This window comes from Anguilla rostrata, chromosome 7 (genome assembly GCF_018555375.3).
Source record: "Anguilla rostrata isolate EN2019 chromosome 7, ASM1855537v3, whole genome shotgun sequence".
Taxonomy (NCBI): domain Eukaryota; kingdom Metazoa; phylum Chordata; class Actinopteri; order Anguilliformes; family Anguillidae; genus Anguilla; species Anguilla rostrata.
In genome coordinates, this window is record NC_057939.1 from 23,768,508 (window position 1) to 23,792,091 (window position 23,584).

The following is a 23,584-nucleotide window of genomic DNA, read 5'->3' on the forward strand; positions in this document are numbered from 1 at the left end:
TCGGGTGCTTGTCACTGGAATGGAATTATGCTAGTTAATCTCTCTTCAATTAATCACTCTGGAGTAGCTCTACAGCATGATAATGCTTTCACAAAGCTGCTGGGTAGGGTTTAAAGAGGAGCGATTATTAGCGCAAGTTTATGACTGGCACGCTCTCTCCCCCTCTCTCTCTCTCTCTCTCTCTCTCTCACTCGCTCTCTCTGTGTATCTCTCTGTCTCTCTCTGTCTCTCTCTCACTTGTATTATGTCGTAAAGGTTCAAATACTACTTTTTTTCCGTCGGGTCTTAGGAGGATATTTGTGTATTTGCACTCTTCTGTATAGTTGAGTGATGTGTCATGAGGTAAACAGATAGCCATGACAGGGTCTGTTTTCATGTCATAAAAAAACCCAGAGGTTCCCCTGGGTGAGACGCGAACCTGGCAAAAACCAATAGTGAAAGAGGGCACTATATGCGCATGTAAATAACCGGGGATAATATAAATATGGTGGACTGGGAATGATAACAGCTGAAATGCAGGAGATATGTGACACATAGCATACTGAGCTATTATGAGTTGGTATAGGGAGGTTATGCTCACAAATACACATGGATGGAAAAGAAAAGGCTCGCTCAGGATGGCATTTAAGATAAGTCCAAGAGACATTTGCTTAGCATGAGCTTAACCATTCTCCTGGTACCATAGTCACCTCGAGCATCCTTAGTCTGTATTTTCTTTTCGTATGGAATACCATTCTTTGATTGTCTTGTCTTGTAAATAAAATGTTTACTTTATACCATCACTGCCTGTCCACGGTTATTGCCAATTGCAATATTATACCACAATAAGGAGTTTTTCCTTTTTCATTCCATCCAAGGTACGAGGTTTGCTTATACGCTGACCAGGATGTGCAACTGTTCATAAAGCAATCACTGTATTGGTCTCAAATGCGGTTATGAGGTAACACCGTTAATGGGTTGGTCCCAGTTTCACTAGAGGAATGTTTAGCTGCTCTGGAATAGCTGTTAAAGTCAGTGTCCAGATGTATCCTAGTCTTGTGTTTTAAACTAATAGAGGGGTCATGGGCCGGGGTATTTACATAGGCTCACTAACTCAATGATGTGACCTTAGTTAGGATCCGCCTGGGTTAGCTGTTAATTGTGAAACCTGGATATCCGTATTTTTCGGGTTGAAGTCACTTTTCCATTGTGCCAAAATATAAATTAACGGACTAGGTTAACCGCAGCATAGCTCAGGTTTCTGATATACCCTGAATATGCTCTAGTTAGCTAGAATGTTTTCACTTTTCAACCCAACGTGGTCGGGTTTTCACCTGAATGCCTAGACGGCGTTTCACTGACTGTTCGCCAACTTTTCACCGCAGAAATGTCCACTGGGTCAGAGAGTGCTGTATGAGCGCTCACGTATCTCCTGCTGATTCACCCGCCACTCTTCCTCATCAGAAGAAGGCCCTGCCCAATCATCAGATCTCATGCCCTTACATTGCCCGGCCCTGGTCACTATTTCAGTCAAGTAGAACCTACTTAATAAGTGACATTGGCAAGATGTTAGCATTTAGGTACAGACTGTTGTGCTGTAGAACAAGCAATCAGTTGCATTAGAAGAAGAATGATTAAGTGCGCTGAATTCAATCTGGGCATCCATATGGATTGAATTAAAACCTCCAGATAATCTCAGAGAAAAAAAAAAAAGTCTAAAATTAATCCAGAATATGATTACAATAAGTTTTTGCGTGGATTCAATCAAAACCAGCACGCCATCTTAAAATTCACTCTTGTAATATGGTGGTGGATTACCCTGAGCTTTGCTCTTTTTTTGTGATTTTATAGAATCATCTCTCTTTGATGATTTAGATTGAATCTAGGGGTTAATCTACAACAGATTAATGTGTCTCGGGGTTAAAGAAAACTATTATTGCATAAAATACAGTCAGAATAACACAAAGGCTTGTGACACACAGAGCATGGCTAACAGGCTTCTCTGCACCCGTGTCATATATTGATGCCTAGTCATCATCTTGGCGCTTCTCTAGCTGTGCGTCTTGCGCTATGCTCATTCATCGTTGTTGATACATGCTGAATCACCGATCTGTCTGACTGACCTGATCCTAACCCTCTCTGACAAAGTGTCTGGAAATGGAGACAGAAAACCTCAGGCAAGTCATTCTGACGTTTTTTGGGGGTGGGGGCAGCAGGTAACGGCAGCACGACGGTCCTCGCTGCCTCTTTAAAAAGTCGGACCTCCTCCAGGGACGTCCGTGCGGATCGAGCGCCCGTGACAAATGGACTTGAGCAGTCGTTTGTGGACACAGGAATCTCAGGCTTGGGGAAACAGGGTCCGATCAGGAAACAGTAACCCCCACGTCCTCTGCTTGTGTTTATTTATGCTAATGCTATGTTTGCTCTGAGCTAATTCCATGGTAGCGATGCATTATACCGCATTGCTGCCAATTACGTCCGCGGCATCCTCGATGCCATCTGCTGTTCTGAGTGCTCCGGTTCGCTTCAACACCCCTAGCAGATAGCTACAGACAGATAAAATGTCCGGGTAGGACAATGAAATTTGCATCGAAAATGAATTCCCACTGCAGTTTTGCAACATCCAGTTTTTAACAGGAATGTCCCAAGAGTCTTTTTCCAAGAGTAGCACACTGCTTTTCTGAGGGGGTACAAAACAGGACTTGCAGGAAGAGAAGCAAAGTCAGTTTCTTTGCTGTATTTTTTATTTTTATTTTTTTAAACAATTCAGGCTAGACATACTTGCTATTCATTCAGATTCAGTTCTCACCTTTCACAATGTTCTAGGTTGACTCAGAAAGGTGATCTTTTTTTTCTTTCTTGAATAAAGAACAACCCTAAGCTCCACAGAGCAAGGCTTTGCAAGCGGAGATCACTCACCAGTAATTAGTCTCAAGGCTAAACAGAGTTTCAAGTAATTAAATGGAGGCTTTTAGTGGTGCTGTTGTACAGCAAAGCTTTATGACTTGGCTGCTTCTACGGCGGCCTGCACCTTTACAACAGCCTGTTTGCTTTGGAACTGTTTTTTTAACTGTCACTGCATGACAGTTATCCCTAAAGCATGATGTGGGTTGTCAGTACTTTTAATTGAACTTTTTAAGTTATATAATAGTAAAATGCAATTGCAGATTTGGTATAGAAAGGTCCTGGCTTGTGTGCAGAAGTTTTTTATTTTTTTTTTTATTTTATTTCATTGTTTGGCTTTGGGTAGCAGAATTAAAGTGAGCAGGAACCCTTCTAGGGGTTTTTTTTCTTCTCAAGTCTAATATAAAACACATGGTGAACCTCAAGACCTCAAGCTAATGTAATTTTTTAAGATGTGCTTTTAGAGAAATGCTTAAATGTGACTCAAATTAGGATTTAGTTTGAAGAACAAGGAACTAAGCTAAAATTAAATGTGCCACTAGAATAGGGATGGCTTTGTGGAAAGGGAAGACAGCTACGGTGTGAAGATCTTTCTGTGTGTCTTTCTGTGACCGAGGAATCACAGCTTTATACTGTATGCTGAGAGATGGGAAGTGTGGGGGCAAAGAGAGGGGGTAGTGAGAGATTGAGAAGAAAGGGGTGGACAGAGAGAGATAATCATGTTCAGTCAGCATACATAACTGTAAACCCGCAATGTCTCTGAAAAATAAACCATGGAATGGTTCTGGTTTAACACCTAGGCCATCCTGGATAACCCATGAGGATCATTTGTGCGTGTTGGTTTGTGGAAATGAAGACTAAATATAATACCCGCCTACAATCAGTGGCTGATGTCAAATGATAATAATTGTACAGCTTTTGTTTTTGGTTCCCATAAAGACAAAATTCAGGTCAGAGTCTAATTAATCTTCAGTAGTAGTAATTTTAAGCGTCGCTCCAAACAGTTGTTTAAAATACTAGCTCGTGATTATGATTTTCTGTTGCGTGGACGAATAGCATTGACAGAATATTTCAAGCAAAAGTATTCCATTTACGGCTTCAAAGAAATTTTTGCATTTGTGACGGTGGACATGTCGGTTCTGCTCGAGCAAATGTATGATTGGAAAGCACACTGGTCATATTAGCGTTGTCAACCCCGTGTATTGGTGACCACTGTCTTCTCTGTCTGTTGTCAAAAACTGGACACATTCAATGGCAGAAAATACCATTTAGTGTAATCAATATACTTAATAAAGCGTGTGTATGTGTGTGTGCGCGTGCATGCGTGTGCGTATGTGTGTGTGGCTGCGTCCATGCTTGGGTGTGTGCATGTGTGTGTGCGTCTGTGTGTGTGCGTGTGTGCAGCTGCCAGGGAGCCCAGGCCCGACACACGCGTGTACAGTAGCGCTGGGTCTGCTGGGCGCGCTCGCTCTGCGCGTTCCTCCGCGCGTCGGTCCGTTCGTCTGAATCCGTCCGCAGCGTCTGACAGGGAGCTGCTCCTTTCACTGTGGGTCAGTGTTTCCTCTGACCCGCATGTCTGCCAGGGCGGGAGGCAGCAGTCTGCTTCATCTGACCTGCTCTTCTTTTATTCACAGAATGGACATTGCGCTGTCACAAAGCTGAAAATGCACAAACCAGTAGCTTAGAAGCTAAACACACACACACACACACACACACACACACACAACACATATATATATATATATGTATGTACACACATGCACGCACACATATATGCATATATATAGACACACACACACACACATATATGTATATATGCAAAACTAAGCAGTCCTCTTCATCTGAGTGCGGTTTCACACAGTTGAAAGTGCTCTTGTCAGTGTGGCTGAAGCTAACCGAATACACGCGGCATGCGAAACCGAGCGTGTAATGTATGTACCGGATCGCATACGCGCGCCGCAGTCACACGCGCGCGTATCTTCGTTGCGGCCGTCTAGATTCCCCGCGCCCGCGAAAGCAGCGCCGCGGCACGGCAGCCCGGCTCTCCGCTCGGCGAAAGCGACGCGTCGCGTGTTCGAAACCCGCCGCCCCCGCTCCGGCCGTCCTCCCACCGACCGGCAGCGCCGCGCGGACTCTCAGCGGAATCGCGTTTTTGTCCGTGTGTAATTAACTTATGGAACGGCTCCAAGAAAGCCCTCCCCTCAATACCCCCCCTAAACACCCCCCTTCCTTTGCTTTTATTCAAAAGGACAGGCTGAGGAAACAACACGCTTTATCCCACTCCTGCGCTCCAGAGACCTATGCGCTCTGACAGGGCCGGGCAGCCCCCGGGGCGGCCAGCGTTTCCTGCCGTTCGTGAGGTCGCCCATTACGCCTCCTCCCCCCCATCCTCCCCTCCCCGCAACCCCCCAGGTGACCTGTCGGCCGCCGAGGTTCCCCAGGCGTGCAGAAGCGTTTTTACACAGCGGTTTGGCATCTCTCGGCGTGTCAGTGCGCATGAGGGAGTCCGCGTTTACCGCGTAAAGAGAAACCCCCCTCAACCCCCCCCCCCGCCCCCACTCCCACCCGTGGGCTACGTTTCCAATTTCTTTCCTTGATGTCCGTATATGCCGATAGGGGTTTCGCTTTATTTATTTGTTCTAATGCTCAGCTGTATTTTATGAATTTCCGTGCCGGACATAATGTTGGTCATGACACACTTCAGCTCTGAGATTCTTTTGAGAAGCATTAAATCCCCCTCCTCCCCAACTTTTCTCCTCTATATGAGAGAAAAAAAAGGCAGTCAAATATATATATATATATATATATATATGTTTATACAAACAAAAACATTCAAACCATGTATATATATATATATATATATATATATATATGTATGTATACAGCATGCATATGGCATGAATGTTTTTGTTTTTGTATATAATGTTTTCCTCATAGTGTATTTTGATTTTTTTTAAAATGGTTTTGTTTTATTTTTATTTTTTTGTGAATTTGAATCAATAACAACTGCGCAGGCAGCAGCAGCAATTATAATACTGCATTGTCCATGCTAGGCAGCTAGGCTAGAGTGTATGCTGTCCAAAATAAATTTTTTTGGTTTTGTACTTGCTGTGACCATACCTTTGGTAAGGAACAGTACACGTTCTCTTTGCTTCTCCATATCGCTTTGTTTTATGAACGGCTAGTCATTTTCGTGAACTCTCGATTCCAGTGACTTGCACTCGAGCAAGCCAGTTAGTTCGACTTTTGGGTTCCATGGGGGTACTTTGTACAGATCCATAGTAATTGTTTGTGGAGTGGTATTTGTTTAATAAGTGGGTTAGACAGGGCCTGGGGAGAGGGCCAATGCGTTTGCGAATTGATAAAGTAAAAAGGTCATTTCTGAGCTGGTATCCTTCGATCCACAAGCATCATTTATAATTCCTTTGGCTTGTTTATTTTTGCAACCATTAGATTGTATTATGTTTATGACAGCGAAAAAGTATGGGGGCTGAAGTATGGTGTGGCTGAAATGATGTTGGGCGGGGCCTGAAGTGGGGTGTGGCTGAAATGATGTTGGGCGGGGCCTGAAGTGGGGTGTGGCTGAAATGATTTTGGACAGGGGCTGAAGTGCGGTGTGGCTGAAATCGCAGCTTGTCTGTGTTCATAATGGACCGGCTGTACGTGTGTACAGAATGCGCTCTCTGCTGCTACCTCTGTCCCTGAGGGTGGAACTTTAGCACGTTGTGAAATGAAGTGGTCTGTGTCCACTGAACTTTAGATCTTCGCTTCAAAGGCTCGTCACTTTTTTTGGGTGTGGGGGAGGGGGGCTTCGGGATGCGTAGATGCGACTAAGGCCATTCGCATGTATGCGTGTGTGTATGTGTGTGTATGTGCGTGCTGTGAGGGGGTGGGTGGATTGGGTGGTGTTTGTGTTCGGGGTTCTACTCCACTCTGGTATTGATTCATTCATTGTAGATTAGGCTGGCAGTCAGCTGGCAATATATGGCTTGTTAGCTCACGCCAATATACCGGCCATTGCAGAAGCTCATCTGATTGGCTACGCAGTGCTTTTTCTGAAAGCTATTGTGATTGGATCTATAACAACATAGACAGGAGAGATGATTTCATCTGAAAGTAAAGGACTAGGGAAGGATTATAGGAATTAGAAGGCCTCTGTTATTGGCAGGCTTTAGAGGAAGGTGTGGGTTGTTGAGATGATCTTCAGGACTGAGGCCTAGCTAGCACATTACTCATGAAGGTGGAGACCCTTACTCTGTGTTTGCACTCTGTTTAGATATGAAAGCCACCATACCTCTCGCACAGTGGATGCTTTCACTGTGCTTAGGAACGGCCAACTCTTTCCAGGTTTTGTTTGTGTAAACAGTCTTTAGATAGGACATGCTCACCGTACCCAGCTAGCAAGCAAACAGTGTTGCAGCTGGTAGTCCACCGACGCTTCGCGAAATGGTGTGACAGCACAGCCAAGGCAAGTCGGCTGGAATGGAAAAACAGAATAGTCGGTGAAAGGTCTTTCCCCTTGCGGCCTGCCATACTGGTGATTTGCAAAACGCTGGCTTGCAAACAGCTGTTGCCGATGGAGGGTCCAGTAGGTGACACTTGCTGGGTGTTTATCAAGTAATTTCTGCAATAACACTGAGAGAGCATGAGCACACAAATGCATATGAGCATACTGTTGCGTGTGCCTTTAATGTAGGTTTTGTTTATCATCTGTAATTCATTATTTTTATGGGCCAAAACGCTTTATGTAGGCAAGCGGTGGTGTGAAAATAAAGGTTGAGCTGGAGCTGACCTTAGTGGACAGGGAGGAAGTGGAAGTGTTTCCATTTTTCCATGGCAGCAAAGGGAACATGGAGCTCTGTGGAAGGTTCCGGGTGATTTCCAATGGCGGGCGGGAGGGACAAAGGGGCATAATGACAGGGATGCATAAGCAGCGTTGGGGTTCGGGGAAGGCCGGGTCATTCAAAACTCCATCAATCACAAACAAACGAGATAGTGTCACAGAGGCAGGGCAAGGTAGGGAAGGGTCAGCTGACAGGCGGGAGGCGAGGGGAGGTGGGGGGAGGCGCTAATCGCGGGATGATCGGTCTGGAAGTGGATGAGAGATATGGGGAGGGCAGGGTCTTTGACAGGACAGGGGAGGCAGGGCTGTCTTAGAAGGGACCTTCCCATCACTTAACAGGGGCACTGCCTCACACACGCCTCACGCATGCCAAACACATGTGGGAGGAGACACGGATAGCCAGCCAATCAGCTGACAGCAAAGAAGGAGTGTGCTTAGATGCATAAGTAGGGTTTTTTTTTAAAACCCTTTTATTCTTTGATTTTATTCCATCTTTTTGCTGCCTCGTCTTGCCCTATATCATCCTCTCTCTCTCCCCCTTTCTCATTCTATCCATCCCTGTGTGTATTATTTATTTTCTTTTCTGTGGTGTAATCATTAACAGCTCCCAAAAACATTGACATTCATGAAAATGACTGTGCGATTTGTTAATTATAATGAAGATATAACTTTCTGAAAATCATTCTTTCGCAATATACGAATAGTGATTATATTTTATCCTTTTTTTTACAGGAGAAAAAGAACATTAAAAGTAAGCCATCATTAAAACTAATTTTCTATTTAACAAAGAGCAGCATGCTTTGAAGACTCTCCACTCACCCTTCTGCTTGTTTTACAATTATCCATATTTCATATCTGGGGATGAACTGTCCAGTGTTGACATCAGATACTGAAAATAGTTCCTCTTTTGTTTAGGGACATTAGCAGTGTTGTTTCCGATTTTTGGCCTGTCTTTTGTACAGAGGTCTGTGCCTTTGCTGGAAAATGTTAGATGCAGACAGTTTTTGGAGAAACATTCTAGAATAGCTTAGCTTTACTCCAACCTTCTCTTTCTCATTTTGTTTTTCTTTCTGTTTGGCATGTAAGTGTACATTGAAAGGTAGTGGATTATCTTTCAGTTTCCTCTTGAGGTCAGGCTGGGGCTTCCTTTTCTTGTTCGGATTAAGCAGAGAGCAGCCTCAGGTGGTTATGAATCACGCAGTGGTTCTGTATTTGTGAGGATTACTTGTATCATTTACGAATGCCTCTGTAGTAAGGCACTGTATGTGTGACAGCAAGGTGGCTGTTGGTCTGGAAGAACATTGAAGTATGAGAACCACTTGCTGAAACATGGTAGAAGTAGTAGCAGGAAGCAACAGTGGTAGTTCTGGTGCTGAAAACTTGGAGATAGAGAGCTGTACATTTAGTTAATGGCAAAAAAAACATTTTTTCCTCGTTGAATAAGTCTAATTTAATAACTCGAATAGAAGCACATTCAAGGGAAAAAAGGTGATTAAGTTGTCAGATTTCATTATGCTAATTTTACATGAATAAGTGCAGTTCTGCAACACTTCTATTTCCAGATACTTTAATGGCAGAGTTAATTGGATAATGCAGTCATCTCGTTAATGCAGACACTCACACAACTTCCTGGCAACAAAGTCACCTCACATTATTTGTACTTTAGGCTAAGGAAACACGACTTCCTTTGGACACACATTGCCCCACTTTTTTAAAGCATGGTGCTCCTTTAGCTCAGTCTCACTTCACTGTTTTTTTTTAAGTTGGTTAATTTTGCTTTTATTCATGTGGTATGTGTTGAACATGAAAGCGCATAAAAAGGTATCAGAAAATCGACTTTGACGAAAAAAAGCTTTGACCTTTGCGTCGGCAAAGTGCAAAGATTTGCACAGAAGCGCCGCTTTGATTCTGTCTCGATCCAAAACAAAATCCCTTCGTGCGGAGAAGACAAAAAAACGACATACAGGAAAATAAAAAAAACGATCCGCCTGGAAACAGCCATACTTCCCTCACACTGTGGTTGACCGCGGAAGGAGTTTTCTGATACCCCCCCCCCCCAAATCCCGACCCCCAACACCTCAATTCATGTGTGCTCATACCACATCAAAAAGCAACCAGAGAAACAGCAGCCTGAAGTATTCATATGTGTGTATGTGTGTATGTATGTACATATGTATTTTATTTTCCATTCTGTGGCGTGTCGGATGTGTCATTAACACGCGCGTGTCTGTCTGTGTTCCTTGCAGACTCCAGGCCGCTGCCCGACGTAGCCATGACAGGCAAGTGCACTCGGGAGTGTGACGAGTACGGCCACTCGGACTCATGTTGGATGCCTGTACGGACGTCGCCGGAACGCCGGCCGAAGAACAACCAACCAAAGCTATCGACCTTCATGCCCAGCAGCACCGCCGAGCACGGCAGCCAGGAGACCCTCGCCAACGGCGACCCGGCCCACATGGTGGGCGACCGCAACCGGAACCTGCTGAACAAGAAGATGTCCTCCACCTCGTACGACACCTTCAGCGCCGCCAGCTTCGGGAAGAGCGAGGACGCGAGGGCCGAGGACATCCCCCTGGCGCAGACCGGCGAGTACAAGCCGTCCCCCTGCGGAACGCTCACCCGCCGCGAGGTCTACCTGTGAGGCCGCGCCTGCCTGCCGCCGCTGTGGACTCGTCCGGGATTTCAACAAAAAAACGAACAAACAAACAAACAAAAAAAAAAACGCAACGGCAACGAATCAGTGAAATTGAACGGAAAAATAAAATGAAATTTAAACACCCACCACACCCAAAAAAAAAAACAAACGCGCGTGACAGATAACGAACGGATAACGAATGGCGGTTATTTGAGCAAAAACGAAACAAACCAACCGACAAACGACGACCGTAACAGGAAATGAAAAATTCCAACTCACAACTTGAGAGAGGATGAGGGTAACGATGAAGAGGAGGAGGAACAAAAAAATAAAAAAATGTAAAAAAAAACAATAAAAAAAAAACACAAAGCTTGACACCGGGTGCTGGTACTGGCAAGGCGGGTCGGGTCGGGCTCCGAGACCTCTTTTTGCTGCCTGATAATTTCATTGTACGATGTAGAATTCATTTTCATAACTTGCATGCATAATCTGCCCTTAAAGACAGTGCTGTGTAAATGTGCGGTTTTTTGCAGAACCGTTTTTAATGGACTTTGAGCGAGGCGAAGAGACGACTTGGCGGTCTCGTGTCTGACTCGATGGGGTCCGGTGGTTTCTGTGGACGTGTCCTTGGCCAGCCTCCACGCAGACGCCACGGAACGTTGAGTTCCGTCTTGTCCAAATCGCCCACGATGCGGACAAAGATGCAATGACAAAAAAGAGACTGAATAAACAAAAAAAACATTAGAATGGAAGAGGAAGCATGACCATCTTCACGATCGTAGAATTGATATCCAGTCTAAAGACTGAAAGACTGAGCTTTAATATGGTGTTCTGTGGTCTAGACTGTGGCCGCAATGTCTCACTCCTTATTAGCAATGAAGCATTGCGTACGATTACCACAGTTTCTGTGGAATCCATGAGTCCCTTCTGTAATGTTAAAATGACAATAACCTTTGGCGCAAGTAACAGATTGTAAACTTACCCTGGAAAAGAAGTAAGTTTACATGTATGCTCTCTCTATCTCTATCTCTCCCTCTCTTTCTGTCTCTCTCTCCCTCACATACACACACGCACACACACACACACACACATGCTTGTATATATATATATATATATATATATATATACTTAAATGCCCTCACATGCTTTAAATCCACTACTTTCTCACTTTCTCTCTCTATAAGTATAGATATTTGTATATCTTCGGATTACATCAGAGTTGAGGATAACCCAAGAAAATGCAAGTTTTTGAGCCATTATCAATCACTGTTTGACGGTCTTTGCTTAAATGACGTAAATATGTGAAAACATGGTTGTACATATCACCTTCAGAGGAAAAAAAAAAAAAACAACCTACAGGACCTTTCGTAATATTTTTTTTTTCTTTTTTTTTCTCTGGAGTTTAACAACAAAGACAACAAAAATGAATATGGATGACTATTTGTGTCGAAGCAAAGAGACGAAAATGAGCTAGCGTGCAGCTTCTTTGGGTGTGTGAGAAATTTCCGGAAAGTGCTGAATGCTAACTGAGCGTGCTCACGGTACACAGTGGAGTCTCACCCTGGTTGCACAGCGGTGTTTTGCAGTGAGAACGAGCATCGGAGTGCAGCTTAAAACCCCTCTGGTCTGAGGTGCATGCCTGAAAAGAATAACCACATGCAGTGGGTTCTGAGCGACAGCCTGGCTCAGACCTGCTCCATTGTATGTGCGTGTGTGTACGTGTGTGCGTGCGCGTGTGTCCACATATATGTGCATGAGCGTATGTGCGTGTCTGTAAGAAATGGAGCAATAAACACACACACATACACACACACACACACACGCAGACAAACAGACGTACACATGCGTGCACATAGATGTCACATGCACCCTTCTGTTGCATTTGCTGCGTTTACTCCAGTTACAAAAGACCATCCAGCTCAATGGAGTAAAATAATCAGAGCCTCTGTTGAAAGATGCTTGAAACAAGCTCGGATGGATGACTAAAATATGCATTTTGCATAAAATCCAACAAATGGGTGTCATAGATAAACCAAAGTATTGGAAATAACAACCTGGCATGAAGGTATGAATAAATAAATAATAAAAAAATGTGTTTCTCTGGTAAGTTTTAGACAAATACAAAAGAAAATAAAAATTTAAAAAATAGCTTTTGGTAGTATGTTGCTTTAAAAAAAAAAACATGCGTATGTGTAAATGTATAGTCAAAAAGTATAGGTTTGACCGATCGAGTGAGAATGTGACGCGCCGAGAAAAAAAAATAAAAATAACTAAAACGTCCGTCCCATGTTAAACCAACGCAGAGAATCCCGAGGTTTTGTGCCCTGTTATCTACTGGCGGACAGGGGTTGTAGTGGGAATATGTCCTCCTGAGGAAACCTTGTGTTGAGGTAATGAGGCACAAGATCTGGGAGAGACCAAGCGGAAGAATCTCAGATGCAATTGGACATTTTTTGTACGTTAGATAATCCTCTGTTTAAACGACTGCTTTTTTACCGCAGTCTATCCTTCTGTAGTCTGTAAGTACTACTTGTTGTTAAGAGAAGTGCTTCTATGCTTATAAAACTGTATACATAAATATGTACTTTTTATTGCACGTTTAAAGGGAATTTACTTCACTTAAGCGAAGGAAAAATAAAAACAAAATGTAAAAAAAAAATAATAATAATCTCCTCCTGTGACCATGGACGTCCATCTTGTTGCTTGCTTTTGTTATATCTAAAGAAACATTAGCCATGTAGTGTAACTTAGTATATCGGTTGGAAAGAGGATGAAGTATACTTGGGATTCATCAACACTATTACGTTGACGTCGTTTTAATCATTTTGCTTGTTTGTTTTCGCTTTTTACGACCAGATTTGATTTGTAACCCCCTCCCCTCTCATTGAAAATGAGTTTACTCTTAGTGATAGTGAGTCTGTGATGAGAGCTACGATACCTATACAAGTCTAACTTTCTTAATACGTTGAACCAAGTTGCAACTTTTTACTGGCATGACATTTAATTCCATAAGTAATAAGGATAATGGTGGTCATAGCAATGGCCGCCATTAGAATTATTGTATTTTTTTTTTTTTACTTTTCCTTTTTTCTGTTGCCACTTTGTATATTTAGAGTGCTTCTGTAAAACTATAGAGTGAATGCAAAATATGCAACTGTGCCTTTTATACCGAAGGGTATGATTCAATGTGGACTGAGAGTGGTGTGAAATTATTAATTATACTGGCTGGCTTAATGAAAAGTTGGAAGGTATTTAATTGTAAATTGAATACGTTCTTGTTATTTCTCAAAACCTACAATGTGGCTTCTCAAATCATGACCAGCCAAATGAGGAAAAAAGAAATATTGTACGACTGTCACCAGGCATAGGAATTGGACATTCCAACCGGGAGTGCTGCATTCTAATCAGGAGTGGCACATTCTAATCCGGAGTGCTGCATTCTAATCTGCAGTGCCGCATTCTAATCTGGAGTGCTGCATTTGAATCTGGAGCGCCACATTCGAATCTGGAGTGGCACATTCTAATCTGGAGTGGCACAGTCTAATCAGGGGCGGCACATTCTAATCAGTAGTGATACATTCTAATTCAGGTGCGGCCACCTACGCTTCAGCAATTTTGTGAAAAAAAAAAAAAGCTTATTAAAAACTTTTTTTTTTTTTTCAGAAAACATGGATAATATTGTGTTATGCGCTGCTCCTGTAAGTGACTGGTGCAACCGTGCTGAGGTGCACTGACCCCTGTGCATGAGACTCCTCCAAATTTTCACAGTTGTTTAAAAGTGGCTGAAGACATTTGGTGTTGGAGACGCGGGGATGCTAATTTGAAAGGTACACAGGATTAACAGAGAAGCTGCAGAGGACGGTGCTGGCTGAATTCACACCTCAGAGGATGAAACAAATCAACCTCACCCCACACACACACACACACACACACAATCTAATCTGAGTAGCTGTCCCACTGTCCGATTCCCTCCACCAGTAGCAGGGTAACGTTTCACTGCACATTTCAAATACCGTCAGAATGCTGTCTGCTCCAAAGTGTTTTCCATGTGGACAGATTAGAGGAGGACGATGTGCCCCGCATCACAGATGGAGAGAGAAAGAATGAGGTGTGGCACAGAGGGTCAGGAAACTGGGAAAGTAGCCAGAGGAGATGTAGGTTTAAATCCCAGCTGCGGCGTCATTGAGTTAAGGTGCTCTAACATCATCTGCATAAATCGATAACACAACCCTGTGTAAGTTACCTTTGATAATGCTTTGTGCTAACCTATGGCCTAAAACACAGAGCGAAAGTGAAGGGATAGACATATAGATGTAGATTGAGGAAAAATAATGATGGAGATTGCCCAGGAAGGGCAGCGTCTTCACGTGTCTCAAATAAAATCACGTGAATTCATTGGCATGGTAACCACTTTGACTGACACAATGAAGATAGGTTTCCGCGACAAAAGCCTAGGTAAGGTGATGACCCAAAAAACGCATGCAAATGGATTCATTTTTTTTACCATAACACCTGTAAGAGGATGGACGATCATCTAAGCTTTGGTCTGATGTGATGTCTTTTTTCCTGTTTGAGCAAGGGTACCTGAGGTGTGTTTCCAGCCAGTACCGTCCTAGGACTAAAAGCATTCACAGTCTGTGTGATCAGATCTTTGTAATATTAATCATAAACTATTTGTCCTGCAACTTGGATGTTGATATAGAATTGAGGAACAATTTATCATCATTTATTATGAGTCACTATGCACGCAACGAAGCTGAACATGGCAAAATGTATTGAACGCAAGTCCACTTCTATTTATGAAATATTTTACATAATTTAATTTGCTTTTGTACAGTTTTCTGTAAATAAATTGCTTGTCATTTTTGTCTCTGCAAAATTAAAATATAACATGTTAAAACCAACAGAAAACAGCCTGTTTTTTTGTCAATCTAAATTGAATGTTGTGTATGATATTTATATAATGTTCAGTCAATTTCTGAGGATCACCACCTTGATTTGTGTCTTACGAGTGGGTCTTATGTGTGCACTTACATGTTACACAGAGCAAATTACACTGCTTACATTATTTTACATACAATATATTTACACAGACTTAGAACGACCAGTTCCACAAGCATTGTGCTACACTGCCACCCTATATCAGAGTGCTAAGTGGAACATCAGAGCTTGAAGTAGGCCAGCCCCCAAATACTCATCGATTGTTGGGATTCTCAGGAAAAGGTAAAAATTAACACACTTCTTCACCTTCTTCATAAGTGGCAGTGTATGTACCACTCATGCAGGTCATTCTTGACCATTGATTGGAATAAATGTTTATAGCCTGCACACACTACCTTCATTATGACAGCCATTTTATCTAAGTGTTTATGAACGTGCATAAATTTCTCAATATGGCGCTTATGAGCGTTTTAAACACTGGCCCTGAATGACCCTAATAATGAAGTTATGCAGATAAGATTAACGCGAGGTGTGCTAGCTGAATGGAGACAGTAAAACGCAGCATGGTTTCTATACACCGTTCCTCCAGTTTTTTTTTTCCTGCACACAGCTGACGGTCGTATCTCACCCAGATGTCTCAGTGATATACTTGTTGATTACTGAGCAGGTAATTAGAGATCCGTGCGCCATTATTCCCAAGTCCCCGATCAGTGCTTCCCGCTCCTGGCACCAATAGCGTCTTAATAGAACGTTACAAAATACCATAAAATCAATCTGAAATTAAATAATCAGAACCTTTCTTTAAAGAATGAGCCTCAGAGGGGGTTGTGTAAGAAGGCCTGCGTGGGTTGTGCATAGCTTGGGATGGAAAGGATGTTCCTTTCTTTTAGTCTTGCCATAGCCCAGGGGTAGCATTTTACAAGTCTATAAACGGCTTGTAAAATGTGACCATACGCAGTCACATATTACAGAGTAAAGTATGTACTTCTAACAGGTAGCACACCAAATTGTTGAGACAAAAATGTCCGCAATGTTTTTTATTCTATTTTATTTTTTAAAACACCCAGATTAGCAGCAAATTTCTCTCTGCAGTGCACCAGTTTGACACGTACCAGGCATTAGCACTGAATGTTCCTTTTTCGTCAAAAGGGGCAAAATGTCAATGAGAAAATTTCCTCTTTCCAAGTTATGATTGCTTTTAACTTTTGTGTTATTTTCATTATGAAAGAAATGCAGGTGTGTGAGTTTATCACTTCACTGAGCCCAATTAGCCTTTGATTCATAGGGGATTTTTACTTTCAAATTAATATTAAGATATCATGTCTGTGTAGGCTAACACAATTATATTTCAAATGGAACCATTACAGATTTAGCTAAAAAGGAACTAAGCAATGCTGTGTCTTTGAAGGTTCCTGACACCTCGCTCAGGATGGTTCCCTAGGGAGGGCACATACTTTTTAAACTGAAGCTGAACGTCAGTCCCCAAACTAGCATTGATTATTATTATTATTATTATTATTATTATTATTATTATTATTATTATTATACTGGGGAAGACCATACTCTTTGTGATGGGACCATGGGATCTCAGTTTAACGCAACGCTACTCAACTCCTGGTCCTGTGGGCCGCAGTGTCTGCAGGTATTTGCTCCAACCATGCACTACACCACCTGATTTTGCTAATTAATTTACCCTTGTTCAGAAAGTTAGCTCATTAGGTAGAGTGGTGCAGAGTTAGAGCAAATGTAACCCACAGGACCCGGAGTTAAGTAACCCTGGTTTAATGTGTCATCCAAAAAGATACAGCGCACACACTATAGCACAGAGCCCCATTACTTTATTTAAAAAAAAAACATTTTTAGGATTATTTAATCTGTTTGCCACTCCAAACCCCATGGTGTAATATAGCCTGCCACCCCTCAGGGGATAGGAATTTACACTGCCTTTTCTTGGACTTCCCATTGACCAAAACGGAACTATTAAAACTCAAAGATAATCACAGAAAGTGATCTGAAAGTTTTGATGGCATCATTGGCCTTAGCCGAGGGAAGAAAGTGGTCTGCTGTTGTGTTTCAGAGTAGCCCTGAGCTTAATGTTGGCAGCATGTAGCTCAAAGTAGCCCTGTACCTAATGCTAGCGGTAAGTGCCTCAGAGTAGCCTTGTACTTAATGCTAGCAGCTGCGCCCTCAATCATAAAGCCCACCAATGGGGGGCCATTTACACACTCCAACAGTGTCGCAGATGGATAGGGTACCCAGCAACCCTGTATTTAATAGTCAGGATAACATCTGACGAGTCTGAATTAACCTTTTTTATTAATCAAGATAATATCTCAGAATTATGAATTAGTTTAATAATCGGATAGTGTCTTAGAAGTCAAAATGATCCTTTTTTAAACCCTGCTGTAGATTCCAACTTAATCCCGCCAAAGTAGGTCAAGCTGATTTAGGCTTCATGTGTTTTTGTTTTTTTTTTTGTTTTTTTTTGCCACTTTTAGCCGGTCAATCAGCTGTTCACCAGCTAACTAGCTTATATAGTCAGCTAGTCCACCAGTTTGACCACCAGCTTACTGTACCAGCTTAACCAGCTTTGTCCAGCTAGAGACAGCCACAGATCAGCTATGACCAGCTAGAAGTGTTGAAAACACTGTTTAAACCATCTTAAACCAGCGTAGAATCCCAGCTGGTTATAGCTGGAATTTCCAGCAGGAAATAATTCGATTAGATCTGAGAAGTCTGAATTAACCTATTTTTCTTTATTCATCTGGATATGTAAGATGCCTGAACTAACACTTTGCTATAAAAAAGTAAGGATAAGGATGAAGTTCTGACTAGGATGAGTGGAGCAATTTTTAATCCAACAGTGGTTAAATACTACAACTCTTAATCCTGGTAATCTAGTACCACTGAGTGAAAACACTCAGCTGCTATGTTTTATAAACTAGTGTAATGTTTAGATAATGGAATGAGCTGGTGGGTACAAAGAGAGGGTACAAAGAGGGAGTATTAAAGAAATTAAAGTATTAAAGTTGGAACAGTTTTGATATGAAAAAATAAAAATAAAAAACTTGTTTTCACAAACCCAGTCTGGGGCTCTGGGGCTCATCAAGTCTTGGATATCAAACGTGCTTCTCTCCCAGGTCCCAGACAGCCCATTTTGTCTTTCGTGTGATTGGATCCTGAACACGGGTTCTTATCAGTGGCTCAGCACAGTAAGCCGTATGGCAAGGCCCCAGCACATTTCTCTTGTGTGGAAATACTCACACTTGTAGGCCAGCCGTTCTTTCGTTGAGGGTTGGTCTCCTGGGACGCTGCGGTGGCGCTGTGTCTTCACAGTTACAGTGGTCCAGGATTCAACATGGTTTCCGTCTGTGCGGAATTCCCTTACAAAATCAGAGTACACGGAAATATTTTATAAATACGTGAGGAAAAATATGAAAGGGATATCATCTTAGATCAGGTATATTTCAGTGTATTAAAAAACATATTGGAATACCCGAAAGAACCAGTAATGTGTATTTGAGTTTCCTGAAATATATTCTGTCGAGATTTTATTGTGTCTTTTAATTTCCCCCTTTGCACATTGTGTGTGTGCATGTGGGTGTGTGTGTGGGTGTGGGTGTATGTATGTGTGTTCGTGTGTGTGTTTGTGTGGGTGTGCATGTGTGTGTATTTAATGGGTAAATGTGCAGAAATATGTGTACCCTAACCCTTTCTGTGAAAGGGAAGTGCTGTACAATGTTCAGCACTGCTTGTGCTTTTGTTGCTCTGCTGTTTATTTTGTTCCAAGTGACCCCCCCCTTTAAAGATACAGTACCCCTCCCTCACTCAATACTGCAATAAAGTTAAAAAAAAAAAAAAAAAACCTTATCACGTGTTCACCACAATTCACATTTGAACAATGGCTTCTGAGTTTCATGTCATGTGGACAACTTACAGGTAGTGTGACAGTTTGTGTGAATGTATATGAATGTGCGTGATGATGTGCACGTGTGTGAATGCCTGTGTGACTATGTGTGTATGTGTGTGTGTGTGTGTGTGTGTGTGCGTGTGCATGTATGTGATTGTGTGTGTGTATGTCTGTGTGAACGCACGTGTGATTATGTGTTTGTTTGTGCATGTGTGTGAGTGAATGTGTGTGTAACAATGTGCATGTGCATGAGGTTGTCGAGCATCATCTCCAAGCTGTTGCTGTGCTTTGCACCTTGTTCCCCAGTGTGACACTTCACAGGACAAATTGGACTCTGACAGTGGATGAATGTATATTCTCGAAAGACAGAGTGAAAAGCTGATGAGCCCAGACATTCACACATCAAAGGCTGATTCCAGGTCAGTGTCAGTACACTCACACTCAGTGCAATGGCATGTTGTATTTTTTTCTCATCATGAGAAAGCAGGCAGGGGAGGGAGTTCACTAATAATAATAATAATAATAATTATTATTATAATAATAATAATAATAATAATAATCTAATAATAATTTAAAATCTAATAATAATAAAATAAAAGATTAGCAAAAATTACATCATGAACTACCATGAACAACACATCTGCTTTCTTTTGTCATTAGGGTTAAAGAAATAATGTGATGAATATGATTAAATATAAATATCATTTGTCCTCTTTTCTTGCTGTGGTTGATGAAAATGGTCTCTGAATAAAGACCTGATTTTGGGGGACCAGTTCCGTTACATGGTGCCCCTCACTTGCTGAAACGCAGGCTCCTTCGGGATCGAGCAAGGCAGCTGCTGGGCACAGAAGATTCTCCGTGGCCTCACTGGCCCAGAAACCGAGCATGCTCAGTTTGAGCGGGCCGGCGAATGACATGAGAGGAAGGGCATTTATTCATGCACTCATCGCCGAAGCTGTAATCTCGCCCGGCTTGCCTCGGCACTGCAATCCCGGTGGCGACTTAGCAAGGTTGCGCGGGAACGCGACCCCTCGCATCGGCCCTTGACAGCCGCGGTGGCGGCGGGGAGGAAGGGTTAAAGGAGTGACAGTCTAATACAGCACATGCCGCAATTCCTACCCTGGAGCTACAATCCTGATAACACGGACTGCGGCAGCACCGAGATAAACCTGATGCAGTAAATTCTACATCACTGTGGACATAAAAAAGCTAACTCCCCTCTGCCTACCGAGAGACAGAGAGAGAGAGAGAGAGAGAGAGAGAGAGAGAGAGATTACATGGGCAGAAAAGAGAAAAGAACAAATGAAAGGAAAGATTGAAATGTGGATGCCAAAAACCTCTCCCGGTCTATGTCAGGCTATGTAATTATTTCACTGATTACCCTTTGGAGTCATTATTAGCCAGCTGAAACTTGTTGTTGAAGGGATTTTTTTCACTTAGTCTTGAAGCTGCAATCTCTTTTTTTGTGAAACTATAAATTCAAAACTACAAGAGTATTGCGAATAGCAATGTTGTCAGATAAACTTTAAGAACAAAAAAACAATGCAAAATTTATATATATATATATATATATATATATATATATATTGTACGTATATATATATATATATATATATATATATATATATATACATTTTTTTTTCATTTCAGTAAACCATGGGGGATTTGGTCAAAGCAATAGCTGTTGCACTTATTTAAATTGATCTTAGTTTAAATCGATTCTTGGCAAGATCATAATCATTCTTCTGATGGTTTCTGGAATGAAAAAAAAAAACAGCTTGATAAGATAACTTCTGTGGTAACTCTGATTTAATTAAGCGATATGTTTCTGACAGTACACTTTCTCCAAGAGAGGATGTGATTATTGCAATATTAGTGACTTCAAAAATGATGGATATATTCACTCACGCTCTCTTTCTGTCTATCTGCCTATCTATCTATCTATCTATCTATCTATCTATCTACCTGCCTATCTATCTATCTATCTCTGTCTATCTCTGACAGACACACACACACAAGCACAGCATGATTTGCCTGATTTAATAAAACATCTACTTTCTCACCAATCAACCATAAATCATTTCTGCCCCCAGCACTTCTGTAGGGTGTGCTTGCCAGGCACAGGGGGGGTACTGTCATTAAAGAGGGGGAGTGGAGCAAAGAGTTTTTCACCTCCCCAACTGGAGATTTTGACACACACTTTGTATTTACATTCACATCACACTGATGACCAGCAAAACAGGAACTGATCAAAACATTTCTAAAAATGTCAATGTGTCACATGTTGAGCCTGCATATATGCATTTACATAGCCCAACAAAACAAATACCTCACCGGGCTAAAAATCCAGGTACACAGCACTCCCAACCACCAGGGGGCGTGGTCACCGTCTTTGGCAGACTCAGTCAATGTGCTGTTCTACATCGTCCAATGTCAATTTTGTGTCGCCTTGTATCGTAAGTGAAGAAAGACCATGCTACCAAAAATGAAAATCTTCAAACCTTTTTAAGCTCCCTGCATTTTGAAATAAATCAATAAATGTATCAATGTGAGTGTGAGGTCTTCCTGCCTCACACTCTGCAAGCAGTCATTAATGCAGGAAAAACCTCTCCACTGCATGCCTAGTTACCTAGAGCAGTGCAGTTCATAGTAACAAACTTGCCTGCTTTTCAGAAATATAATTGATAGTTTCAAAACATTCAGCACAAGTGACTGAAGGTAGGTGTAAGGCGTAGGCTCCAGTTCAAAGCACAAACAATGAGGAGCCATTGGTTGAGTGGTGAAAGAAGGATTGTGTCATAATGCCACACGCCTAGAATCTAAACTAGAATCAACTGCAATATGCATTACTATGTGATATACTACAACATATATATATATATATATATATATATGGATTGATGGAAGAAGGTTAACGAGAGCTACAATACCAACAAAACATTTTTTATCATAAGAGAGGCAGCGATTCAAAATTCCTGTGTATGGCTTTGTCTGTGACAGCAGTGGCCAGAACACAAAGGATTCTGGGATAGCTGCCATTGACTTCAGAGCCTGTGTGTGTCCCTCACTTAATAAACAGTAGACAGTGCACCACAATTTAAAGCACAGAGACAGATTAAAGCAACAAACCCCTGAGAACTAGCTAACGTATCGGGGCTTCTCTCAGTAAAGATAAGAAATATCGGCTGTTGCAGCAAACCGCACACTAGAGTATCTAATTGACAAAACTCTGTTATCAGTGTCATTCCTTGTTTTGAAAGTTGCTGCACTCTGCAGTGCTTTTAACAATGTTAGTTCCCACCCCCAGTGAATGAGGGGTGAGTGTTTCAGAGCAATACGGCCGGCCTTCTGAACCAAGAATGGATGCAACAGATTGGTGCTAAAAGTAAGCCTACCCCTTCCCCCACCCCCACACTGTGCAGCATAAAGCACTTTGAGATGCCAGAAAGAAAAAGAATGATCTGCAAATGCAATGTGATTATCAATAATAATAAGAAGAAGAATAAGAAGAAGAAGAAGAAGAAGAATCCACAGCTTGTTGATATTTGTAGTATTTGTCACTGGAAGGTTGTGGGTTAAATGCCCAGCTGGGATATACACTCTCCTACTCCCCCCACACACACAAAGGGAAAAAAAAAAAACAGACAAGAAATAACGTGGTGCCCACAGCCAAACTGCTTGGCACTTAGCACCGCACAGATGGATTGAGGAAATAGCACAGTCGGGAATATATATTTTTTTAAAAAAGTATTTAAATAATAAATTCTAAATAGTAATATCTCAAATATGTTTGTGTTTAATTAAGTAAACACTAGACAGGCAGGTGTGGGATGTCTGGAGCTCCCAAAAGGAAGACAGTATTGTAAAGGAATAGGCTGCTCAGTCCCTTTTGAAAACTTTACTTCAGCGTATATAAGACTCCACACTCCAGTCTGTCCTACATGACATATCACTTAAGAGGGCTTATTTTCTTGTGATAAAAACGATTTTTAAAAAACATAAACTTGCGTGAACAATTGGGTTAACTTTCACAACTTGTAATATCAGCTCCTCACCTGCTTCTATGCTTTCTGAAATACATACTCACACCCTATCATACATTGTGCTGAAGGGGCTTAAATATAATATTTATTAATTGATTGATATTGAGTGTATCATGTCTAACCATTTTTGCACAATGGGAAATGTTTCGCCCTATTAGGACTTGAGGCTTCAAAAAATGGGTGGAGCTTCAACATGTTATCAGTGACTCACTGATTTGATCATTGGCTCCGCGTGGTTTGTTGTGGAGATAATAACCTTCTAATTGCTTAAAACAAGTCTGTGATTGACAGCTCACTGCTCATTGATAGCGCATTGTGAGGTTGATGAA

At 42.0% G+C, this 23,584-nt stretch overlaps 1 protein-coding gene across 3 annotated transcripts in view; it reads left to right on the forward strand.

The window, feature by feature from the left end:
- The window catches only part of pcdh7b (protocadherin 7b), a 138,291-nt gene extending 123,612 nt beyond the window's left edge, over positions 1 to 14,679 (forward strand). The window contains exons 3-4 of one of the 3 annotated variants that reach the window (XM_064343833.1): positions 8,459 to 8,477; positions 9,973 to 10,112. In XM_064343833.1, coding sequence (XP_064199903.1) covers positions 8,459 to 8,475 — 17 coding nt within the window. In that variant the 3' untranslated portion in view covers positions 8,476 to 8,477; positions 9,973 to 10,112. Of the gene's footprint in view, positions 1 to 8,458; positions 8,478 to 9,972 lie in introns of all 3 variants that reach the window. The other 2 variants (XM_064343832.1, XM_064343835.1) reach the window with 2 other exon arrangements.
- Positions 14,680 to 23,584: the final 8,905 nt, after the last annotated feature.